Source organism: Eupeodes corollae, chromosome 1, assembly GCF_945859685.1.
Source record: "Eupeodes corollae chromosome 1, idEupCoro1.1, whole genome shotgun sequence".
Classification (NCBI taxonomy): domain Eukaryota; kingdom Metazoa; phylum Arthropoda; class Insecta; order Diptera; family Syrphidae; genus Eupeodes; species Eupeodes corollae.
The window spans coordinates 294,996,172-295,008,490 of NC_079147.1; the positions used below are offsets into that span (position 1 = coordinate 294,996,172).

General features: G+C 32.5%; 1 protein-coding gene across 4 annotated transcripts in view; it reads left to right on the plus strand.

Moving 5' to 3' along the window:
- LOC129940703 (putative leucine-rich repeat-containing protein DDB_G0290503) overlaps positions 1-12,319 on the plus strand; it is a 48,360-nt gene that overhangs the window by 18,912 nt on the left and 17,129 nt on the right. Inside the window, exon 2 of one of the 4 annotated variants that reach the window (XM_056049132.1) lies at positions 5,100-7,790. In XM_056049132.1, the coding sequence (XP_055905107.1) occupies positions 5,305-7,790 (2,486 nt within the window). In that variant the 5' untranslated portion in view covers positions 5,100-5,304. Of the gene's footprint in view, positions 1-5,047; positions 7,791-12,319 lie in introns of those variants that run through there. The other 3 variants (XM_056049134.1, XM_056049135.1, XM_056049133.1) reach the window with 3 other exon arrangements.

Consider the following 12,319-nt stretch of genomic DNA (forward strand, 5'->3'; position numbering starts at 1 on the left):
ACTCTTTTATAGTGTCCTAATTCTATTCTCAATTGAGACAGATATTTTTTAATAAATAAATATACAAAAAACATACATTTTATTTTCTATTTATTAAAAATTCATTTTTTGTAGGTACATTAAATAAATTAAGTAACATATTAGAATTTATAAAAACAGTTAAAAATTATTTACAAAAAAATAATATTAAAAAGGCAAAATATAAAACAATTTTCAAAAATAAACTATAAATAGTGATCTAGCGAATAAAAACTTTGCATATACCCATAAAAACAAATTAGGTGTAAGCCTTTAGGAAAGCTTAAAACTTAAATATATCAACATAGTTGTGTGAAGAGTGAAAAGAATGGGGGAAATGTAAGGGAGTATTTTTTTAACTTATCATACGAAGTTATTGTAATGGGTTCGATTTGTCAAATTGAAAATTTTGACATTTCTCGACGTTTCAAGGTTCAGTCGAAATAGACGATTTTTAGAAAGACTTATGTGCGTGCGAGTATACGTACGTTCGTGCGTCCGTACCTTAGCGATGTTTTTTTCTTCGTCCATAGCTCAAGACCAGGAGAGATATTGACTTCAAATAAATTCTGTTATATAGAAAATAATGCAGAAAGATGCAAAAAGGGCTCTCAAGAAAATTGGGTGGGTGGTTTTTTTACCATAGCCTAAAAAAAAGGTGAGCATTTTGGTTAGCCATAAACATCTTACAAACCAAAAACGATAGAGACTCGAATTAAATTTAATATAATAAATTGTAACCAAATATCCAAATAACAGTTTTTTATACATTAAAAAATCTGACAAAACAAATTGTCACCTCAAAAATTGTACGAATACAAAATGATTTAAAAGGGATGGAAGCAATTTGTGCAACGAAAAATAAAGTTTTTAACATGTGGGAAAGTTTTGAGAAAAATCGAAAAAAATTTATACAAAATAAAAACCTAAAAAACATTACTTCAAGTTGTTAAAAATTGAATTTCGACTCAAAAATCCTTGCAAAATTTTGAGATATTGGCTTTAAACTACTTTTATCTTTTAAAAAGATAAACATACAGTTGAATTTTGAGGAAAATCGAATAAACAGTTTTCTTACAAAAAATAAAAACTTAAAAGGAAATTTAACAAAAGTTAGAAAAAATTGATTTTCGACACAATTATCTTTTAAAAAATTTGAGATTATGTCTTCCAACTGATTTAACTTATAAGAAATATTGTTTTCAACATTCGGAAAATTTAGACAAATATCGAATTGACAGCTTTTTTACAAAAAATTAAAACCTTAACAAAAAAAAAATGAATAAGAGTTGGTAAAAAATGATTTTAGACTCAAATATCTTTTCAAAATGTTGAGACTTTGGCTTTAAACTACTTTTATCTTTAAAAAAATATTGGTGTCAACATTCAGTAAAGTTTTGAGAAAAATCGAATTGACGGTTTTTTTTACAAACAAAAAACCTAACCAAAAAAGAATTCTAAAACTTGGTAAAAATTTACTTTCGACTCAAATAGCTTTTCAAAAATTAAAACTTTTTTTATTTCACGGAAATTTTCGATATTCAGTAGTCTTTTTTATAAAAATCCAACAGTGTTTTTTTAAACTAAACTATTTCTTTATATGAAAAATATTGTTAGTAATTTTAAAATGTTTAATAATAACTCAATTGACAACTTTTTTAACCCAACAAGAGAAATCGACTATTGGGATGGAAAGTTATCAGTGTGGGTCGCATCCCAGCCTCTTTTTTTTATTTGAACTTGATCGTATTTAAAAAGTCATTATTTAAGATTTTGTACAGAAGAAGACAACATTTTAAGACTCCTTAAGAAGAAATGCAATTGGTTAAAAACCTAGAGAGCAAGTATTATTAAAAAACCTTCGAAAATGAGTTCTATTATAAGAAGGGTTCTTAACTAAATTCATCATATTCATTCGTGGGTAATTTCTCGTTGTATCCGTATCAGTAAAACCCATCAGTAAATTTTTTGTTTTTAGTTTTTGAACGTGATGATGCAAAAGGATGAATCTATGTTAAAATATTTTTTTTTCAAAAAGAAACAATGCGTTTAAAGTTTTCTTTAATTTATAAATCCAACTCGCTGGCAAAAGCCAAAAAAAAATCCATTTTTTGTTTACTGTTTGTGTTCCGATTTTGTATTGTTCCGATCACATCATTAAAAATTTGACTGACGGAAGCAACAGTAAGAAAATTGTCTGAGGCGCGAAGCTCAATGTTATGATTGAAAGTGGCATTTAATTCAACGACGTAAATTTACTGATTCCTATAAACGCTGGTCAGTAAAACATTTCAGATTCTTCCTGTTTGAAATTTTACTGATGGAGTTTACTGATAGCTATAACCGGCCCTTAAGATATCCACTACTCATAAAAAAAATCTTTAAAACTTTAAAGTAGTATCCATATGTCGTAGAGGAAGAACTTTTAAATCCAAACAAATCTAAACTATTATGAAAGCAATTTTTATTACAAATGATTGGTAGAATACGTTTTGAAAGATAAGGGGAGGATCAATCTCATTTTGATTCTAGATTCTACGCCCCCCCGCCAACAAGTTATTCGATAATTGATTTTAGAATTAAAATTACCGTATTAAATCAAAACTAGTAACCAAACCAAGAGTAAAAAAATGTATAGAACAATGTTCAAACCAATTCATTCTAATATCAAGTAAGATCCCAAGGTATTTAAAGTTCTTTACAAACTCAATATAAAAGCAATAAGGTGAAGAAGAGTTATTAGAAAAAAAAACTAATAGAATTGTTAATATATAAAAGATATCGAAATCAACTTAAATAAGTGGCCTTAAAAGTTAAAATACATTAGTTTTGTTTTATTGCTTAGTGCCGCTTTATTAGCATGAAGCCAGCATCTTAATATGCCAAATTATAATTAATGGCAGAAATTAAGTTAAGCAGGGATCTAAAACTAAAAGCCATGACTTATTATCAGCGAATGCAACAATTCTTCCTTTGAAGTTCTGGTTAAAAATAGAATTGATAAAAATAAAAAAAAAACAAGGTGTCTAAAACTGAACCTTGAGGAACGCCTACACTTTTATCAGATAAATTACTCAAGCTACCATCTCTTCTAACTAATTGCTTTCTATTAGAGCGATAATAATCTAATCAATTATAAAAAAACACAGAATCCTGCACACAGAATCCTGCATTATGTAATTTTAATTTTAAAGAATACTTTGGTCTACTTAGCCTAAGGCCTTATTTAAATCAATAAAGAGTTCAGCTGTAATAATATAATTTGCACTCAAATTTTCATAAATGTCGCTAAAAAATTTTACCAACGCATCTTCAGTTGATCTATAAACTGAAATGTCAAGTTGCCTCAATAGAGTTTAATAAGAACTGTGTTTGGAACAACAATTTTTTTTAATTCTTGAAAAAAAAACGTTAGGAATTTAAATAATTTTTTTCTTAAATCTTGATGTCTCTATATTCGATCAGATTAATTTCGGGATCCAAACAGAATCCAAAAAAATCTTAGCATCCATAATTTTAAGAAATTAAAATGAAAAATTTTAGCAAGCTACCGAATGTTCGGAATTTTTTATTTTCATGCTTTTTGCTTTTAAGGGTATTGGGTTCTTGATATTTCGGGTTTTCCGGAATTTTACTTTCGAGATTATGCCGGTTCCCATTTTTTTTTTCGCGCTTTTTGAAAAATTATTCTATTTATATCGTCTGCGTTACGGTGGGAATGCTTCGAGGTTGCTTTGAATGACGTTTCTATTATTTCATCCCTCCAAAGAGCAAATATTTTGTTTGTTGACATTTTTTATGCAGCTGTTGAGATGTCAGACAAAGCACATGTTCAGATAATTAAACTAGAGCATCCGTTTCGAGTCACATTACGTTACATAACGTTCTTTTCCTTACGATTGTCAAACGAAACGTAAGGTCGAAGCTCAATTGTGATAGCAAGCATTAAATTCCTATGGTTGAACTCGTAAACGTCAGGTGAAGCCGAAGCTGAGGCGTGTTTGTGATTCAACCATAACTGCTTTAAGATTCAAACGTAATTTCCTATCAAGTTTTGACTTTCTTAAGAAAAATGGAAATGGAAACTAAGATTTAAGAAGGTTTTTGTACATTTTGTTTTAAAATATGGCGGCAAATGTGATTCTCATTGTTGAATCTATTTTTATTTCAATGACAAGGGCAAGCTTGCTTATTTTACAGAAATATACAGAATCTTGTCGAGTTTTTGACATACTCTTATGTAGATATTTGTATAGCCTGTCATAGTTGAATCTTAAAGGTACCGAGGATTTTTGTATCGAATAATTCATCAATGATGACCATTTTTTCGCTTTGTAAAAGCACATGCGGCGCCATCCTGTAGTCATTTATAGAAAAGGAATTGTTTATATTAATTTCTGTAAATTTTTGAAATACTTCCTTCAATTAGTTAATTTTCTTACAAATTGAACTAAAAATATGATTATAGCTTATTTTTTTTTTTGAGAATGCTAATAAATAAATTATATGTGTTGTAAAGCATCTGTTGAGAAGAAGCCATCAAAAGCCTAATCCATTATTCACTTGGGAAAAAGTGTTTTTCTTTTTTTTCAATTTTAAATACATTTGTATATTTTTCAAAAAAGAAACAAACAAAAAAACAATATACTAACCACTTATCTTCTGCCTTGGAATCCCACTCGAAATTTGTGGGCGTAATCCACAATAATCATATTTTTCTAGACCACACGTCAAGTCAATTACAACAAACTATACTTATTAAAGAAAAAGAAATAAGAAAATCAATCGTTCATCTTCAAAAGATTAATTATCTCTTAAGCTTTTCTTTACCTTAAAACATGTCTAGTGAAATTTGTAGTCTTCTCAAAGCATGATTCATCGATAATAATCTACATAAAAATTGAAATATGTATTTATCTGAAAATTCCTCCAAAAATATGTAAATTAACATTCCTATGACACTTAAAATTAGGTTGGGGTTTGCAATAAACATCATCTTCCATCACCCTGTCGAAAATTTAAATATTCATCAATTTATGAAAAGAAAAAATAAAACAAAAACTTCATAACAAAATATAAAGTTTTCAAAAACTCTTTGGAAAGAATTTCAAAAATTAAGATAAAAATCATTTATTTGGAAAATAAAAAATACAAAATAAAAATTATACACCAAAACATTTCCTCACCTATAAATAAATTGCCAGAGAATTAAAAGAATCAAAAAGAGCAGAAAAACCACAACAGCAGAAAACAAAACAAGAGTGAAAATCACATAAAGTAAAAATAATGTTCAATCTATTTCGTCGCCGTGGTCGGCGATCCTCCAAAGAGGAAAAACAAATTAAGAAAAATGTCGCAAAACTCGATGAATTCAATGCAAATCACAATAACACCACAAGCACAAGCACCAGCACCGGTATCATCAGCGAAAACGATCAGCAATTCAAATCCCATTCCGAATCTCAATCTCAATCCCAAGAGCCAACATTTCTAAAACATGGCGCACGCGCTTCCGAACAAAAGGTAAATTTAGATTCCACCGTAGTAAAACTACGACGACAGCAGAAAGAGACGCCGCAAAAGAGTTCACTTAATTACCATGAATATGGGGACTACCGCGACGGTGGTGTTGTTGTAAGTGAAAATAGTACCACTAGTCGAACCGAAGGTGCTGATCCGCTGGGACAGCGACGAAGTGACAACTACGACGGCAGCGATCTAAGCAGTGATCAGCTCAAGAATCAATCAAACGAAAAACCTGCCAAACGTTCAAAGGACAAGAACCAATCGTCAAATCGAAGATCGATCTTCTTCAGACATTTCCAAACGACACCGCCAGCTCCGAGTGAAAACAGCTATCACCAATTAGACGAGGACCACACCGAGTTTATCAATGAAAAAGTCCCTACAATAGGGACATCATCAGCGGCGAGTAGTAGTGGAAAATCATCGTCGAAACGCTTCAATCCCATTGAAAAGGGGCGCGAACTCTTCAATGACATTCTGATGGCTAAGGGACGTCATCGAAACCACCGGAGCCACCATCATAAGAACGGAGGCAGTGTAGGAGCACAAATCGCACCGAAGGCAAACCAGGACCCAAAGAAGGACTACGATTTGTCGAAGAAAACCAACCCTGAGGCGTCAAGGGTACAGCATACTTATCAAATATCTCAGAAGTCTAAAAATACCCACGGGCAACAAAAACAGACTGCAGATGGCGCTGCAGCAGCTGCTCACGAAAGTGTTGTGTCTGCTGTAAGTTCAGTCAAGTGCGCCGACTCCAGTGATATAAATAACTCGATCAATGCGCAAACTCCTGCCACTGCCGCGGCCGCCACCGAAGAGAAGAGAACTGATGAGGATGTAAAAAACAATGAAAGCTCTAGCGGCAATCAGACGGTAAGCGAGCGCGCGTCCATACAAGTACACCGTGAGAACGCATCGGCATCGGAAGACCTACAAAAGATCGTTGCATTAGAAAAAGAAAGGGAAGCAAATCAGAAACGGCTGGAGTGTGATCGCGTCACTGCGTCTTTAAATGTCGGAGATTTGCAGAATCTTTCGGAATTGACGGAATGTGATCGAGATCGTTTCATAGTCGAAACCAAAAACACCGAAGAAATGGGTCAGTCCCAGGCGAAAAGCGAACCAACAACGGAAGCGATTCCAAAATCAAGATCATCATCACCGAGCATCAGGGAATTTCGAGAGTCACATGTTGCAGACGATAAGTTTCAGCAATCACCACCAATAATAATCACCACCGCTGCCGCCATCGAGTTAATTGTGCCAAAAATTGTCGTCGAAGATTTTGGCATAGCAGCGTCGTCAGCGGGGACTCCCTCAGAGAAGGGCGAGATATTTTACGATTCGGAAAACAATAGAAGTGCGCCAGAGCCCAAAATTGAAGATCATCTGCTCAAAGTTCCCGACGAAGATGACCAAGAGCCGGAAGAAGACGATGCTGATGACGATGAAGAATATGAAGAGGAAGAAGATCAATGGCACTTTGTCAAAAATTTAATGCACCGCGACGACGACGAAGGCAAATCTTCGGTGGCGGGTGAAAGTGCCACAAACTACCAAAAGGCTGAAAATTCCTCAGACTCGAACCTTAGTAATTCGGATTCCGGCATTGCCACCTCAGCGTCAGAAAACGTTCCGAAAGTCTTACTCCTCGAGAGTTGTGATTTGCTCAATGATCGAAGCAAGGACAGCACGCCAAACCGACTCCGCGATGGAAATTCGACGGATTGTGATGAAAACCTGCCACTTTGTGATGAATTCGATTATTACAAAGATTTACCGACAATTGTTGACAGTGTTGAGGTCGTCAGTGCCGATGACAGTCATTCGGGAATTCTAATCGAAAGTATAAGCTTACCGGATGTTGTTGTCGAATCAACATCCGCTCAAAGTGTTTTAAAGAACAACTCAAGTGATAGTGTAAACGGAAGTAATGATCATCGAGCGGGTCATAATAATGAAGAGGAAAATGTCGATAACAGTGAGAATGTGAAAATGGGTAATGTTCATTTTATACCGATTCGTGTGGAAAAGCGTCGGAGTATAGATGATAGTGTGTTGATGACGAAATCGGCAAATGGTGGGAATTTACTTTACAACGGGCAGCAGTATAATGACGAGAAACCAACGTTGGTGATAACTTCTGAGGATGACGAAAACACAGAAGATCAGGCTGCCAAAAATACTGCTGAATCAGCGGCTGCAGCTGCAGCGGTAGCAGCTGAAGAGGAAGAAAAACACAAGTAAATTGTTTATTTATTCTTATATTCTACCTAAATTTTTAATGTCAAATTGACAAAAAGAAGTTTAATAGGAAAATTGTTTCAAATGTTGTTTCTTTACTTAATTTACATATATTCTTGAAAAGTAATAATCAAAAACGTAGACATTTCCCAACAATATAGAAAATCAGAAAGTTATAGGCGAAATTTTGAGGGACATAAAGCACAATTTTCATATTTTGGGGCCTATGCCCACTTTTGAGGACATAAGACTGAACTGACCAGGGAAGAAGAATATAATTTTTTTAACACGTTTTTACATTTAAAATGTTCAGGAGTTACTGTAATTCTTGACTGATATAATCCATTTACTTGCATTTTTCAACGGAAATGGGACGTTTTGATACCTTGCAAAATGTTAAGATATTTATTAATTATATGTTTCTATAAATGTTTGTGTTATTGTTAATAAAGATATTGTGCAATTAACCTTTCTATAAAATAATCAATTTCAATACCAAGTTTTTATGTGTTTATTTTGACATTTTTTGTCTTTTTAGTTTACCTTTTTCAATAATCGTTTTTACAAATGTTTTATTGCATTGTTTATAATGTCAAACTGCCTTGTTCTTTTTATATTTTGAATTTGAAGTAAATAAATTTAAAATAAAATCAAGTTCAAAACAAATCGATTTAGATTCGACCTTTGTTCAATCGACATCGAAGGTGTATTAGAATGTGAAATGAAATTAAAACGTAATTTTATTTTATTTACTTTGTTGATGCTTTTAAATATATGTACATAATGTATGCATATGTTTTATTTGATTTTAATATAGAATTATTTCATATGAAACGAATTAACAATAGTAATACATATATTAACGATATTTTAGTATTAAAACACTCCAAAGACGTTGAAAATGTTTGTCATATTATAACAACTCCCCGTTACAGTAAAAATATTCTTTAAGAGTTATGGGTTGACACCAATATTTTGAAGTTATTTTCAAAACAAAGCTTTTTTCTAAAATTTTGTGTTTCAACCATTTTTATAAACTGTTTAATATTTTTTCATAAAGATGGATGATCTAACAGGTCCAAGATCTCTTGGATCTTCAAAGTCTCAAAACATTTTTCAAGTTTTGTAGCCTTACCTCTGAGAATAAATAGTTCTGGTAAAAAAAAGGGTCAATTATTTTCTATCAGCAAGGTTCTACATTTTACATTCATTCGAAATGAAATTGACATCGACTCAAAATATGAATTGAAGTTCCGAAATTCACTTTTATCTACATATGTAGGTATATCGATTTCATTTTTTTCGAGCTTGAAGCAAAGTGAATTTACTTGTTCTACATTTGGATTTCTGTGATTTTTATGGATTTGATGCCGACAGTAGTAGATTCACTTAAAGAAAATAAAACTTAAATTTGTATACAATGAAAATAATTTGTATTTGAGTGAACAAAAAAACATTTAAAATGATTTTTCAACACACCAAATGTCTTTTCTATAACTTTTCGAATAACACAACATTCTTTCAAAAACATTTAAGACACATTCAGAAACTAGACTTCAACAGCAGAGTCTTTCCCAACCTATATTTGGAACTACTTATTGCAAAGAAATGCAAATCTGCAGGTAGATTTTATTAATTTGACAGTCGACACTTTAGGATTAGTGAAAAAATAAGTTACTAGCCCAGTTTAAGGTCTGAAGAATTTTCATTTTTTTTTTCAAAATTATAAACGTAGTAACGTGTAACTTCGCATACGAATTTCTCATAATTGCTGAGTATATTTCTTGTTTTTGTTTGTTTTTGTAAGACTGTCATGCCATAAATCTTAGGTTCAATCGCTGAGTGTGCCCTCTAAAAAGTTTTTACACGGATACTGCCTCTTGTGAGGAAATGGAGTAAATCTTGTAATAAAAAGTGCTTTCTCAAATTACCCGTTTTGATTCAGCTTAAAACTGTAAGTTCCTTCCATCCCTTCCTTAACAACATTGCTCGCACACATAAATGGTTGGGAGTAACTAGACCCTTATTCTCAATTGCCTCCATTTATTTTTTAACTTAAAATATGAAGTTACTGTAAGTAAGGTTAATAAGTAAATATTTAATTCATTTATTAACAGTTTTTAAAATAAATAGGTACATAAACATTTGTTTTTTTAAATATTTTCTTACATTGGTCAACTATGTTTTAAGTTTCAGTTTTAACTGTATATTCATTTTTACATACATATTAATCATTTTCTCTCATAATCAATTTTCTATAAATCTGAAAATTTCCTTCAGATAGTTGACAAGATAGTACCCGTGGCATGATGGTTAGTGCGTTGGACTGTCATGCAAGGGGCTTGGGTTCAATCCCTGCCTGTGCCACCTTAATTTAAAAAATTAATTTTCGCGGGCACTGCCTCTTGCGAGGAATTGACAATTTCTTCAAGAGTAATTCTTGTCATGAAAAAGTGCTTTCTCAAATTAGCCGTTCGGATTCGGCCTTAAATTGTAGGTCCCTTCCATTCCTGACAACAGTACTCGCACACAGGAATGGTTGAGAGTTGTAAGCCACCCCATTTGATTTGATTTGAGTTGACAAGATTTGTCCAATCTGGTCCATTCAATATATGAATTGTCTCGTCTAGAGTGAGGGAGAATTTTATAAAATGGAAGCAGTCTTCTTTGGATTTATTATTGTAGAGTGTACATAACTGGTTAAAAATTGTATGGTCTACCGTTGAGACATAAGACTTTGCATCTAGCTTTAAAAATTAAAGAAATATCTTTGTAGCTTTAAGATTCATTGAAACTCAGATTAAATTCTAACTGGCTATATAATATTCGACTTTCTGATTCACTAGATGTTTTTATAAATTGATTTCGAACCAAGTCTTCATTTAGCTGGATAATTGTATACATTTTTTCCTTAACATCAAGAATGTTAATTTGCATATCTTCACCAAATAAAGTGGCAATTCGTTGCCATTTGTGATACCATCAGTCTTTGTTCCTTATTTCGTAAAGCAGCATCAATTTGTTTAGTTGCTCATCTGGAAAACCTAAGACTTAAATAATATAATCCGCTTGTAATTTCAAAGTGCTAGTAAATGTCTTTGGTAAGGCAGTTTCTAAGTCGCATAGTTTGGCGTGTTGATTGGTAGGTTGAATATTTTTTTGTATGAAACTACTCGAAAATTTTTCAATTTCCTCATACTCTTCCATTCCACAAACTTTAGCTGCATAACATAACGCGGACTTCACGACTGAATTCAAAATTTGGTATTTGATGCTTTGGCTTTAATGTAAAGGTGCTTACTAAAACTAAGTCGTCGGTTAAGGTTCACTCCAAGATATGTACACATATTTGTTTGCCACTTTCAAGCTTCTTCCGTTGTACTTCCAATTACTTTCAGCTTCAGTCCGATTAGATCGCAAAAAGATCATTATTTTTGATTAATCAGTATTTATTTCTAATCCCTATTTATCGCAGTATGCAGACAATCGGTTTATCATCCGTTGAAGATTTTCTTTCGATTCCGATAGTATGACCGTATGTCGTCAGCATAAAGTCAAACTACAACCTCTGTCGTCATTTAAGGAATCTTTTTTATGTATTGGTAAGATAACCGATTTTTTGTTCGAGGAAGAAAGAATTTTGTCAAAAAGCACAACAAGTTGCAGTTAAAACTTTGAGGTGAATTCTTAAAAAAAATCGTGCGGTACACCATCTTCACCTGGTGACATATTATTTTTAGCTTTTCGTAAAACTGCTTCTATCTTAAACAAAGATATCTCGGGGTCTAATACACCATCGGTGATGAGAAGTTCAGCATAAGTTAAGTCTAAGTTAGATATTGTTTGAAGTTGTTTTTTGTTTCTGGTTTCGAGAAATGAGAGGAAAGATCAACAGAGGATACACCTGTGCCAATTATTTGTTGAGTACCATTAATATTCATTGCAAGTTTCCAGAATTCCTTCGTATTCTTTGTTTTGCCAAGTGATTGTGCTTGTTCATTTTCAAAACTAAATTTCCTTACATAGCATAGACGTTTATACTGAGAAATCGACTGCATGTACCATTTCCGTAATTTTTCATTGTCGGATCTCTTAAATGCTTTTAAAAGAGCAAATGATTTTTATCTTGCTTTCATACAGTCTTTATCAAACCATTTTTGTTTGAACGTTTTCCTTACATTTTCATTTGATTTGCTCACGACATTTCTTATGCATTTTATAATTTCAATTGATAGAGTATCTGAAGACTCGATGTCAGTTGGGATTCTTGAGAGACAGATGTCCAGTTTGTGTGAAAAAGTTTCAGCTTCTTCTTCTCTCCATTTAAGTAGGGGTAACAACTTTAGATTAGTTTGATAAGAACCGGGTTCTGCTTTCCATTCTACGGTGATTGGCATATGATCAGAGAAATGCCTGTATGGAACCTCATACTTATTTATGACTTCAATCCAATCATTATTCACCATACAGTAATCAATCACTGATTTGCCTGATTCGCCAATAAAGGTATATTGACCATCTAGGTCAC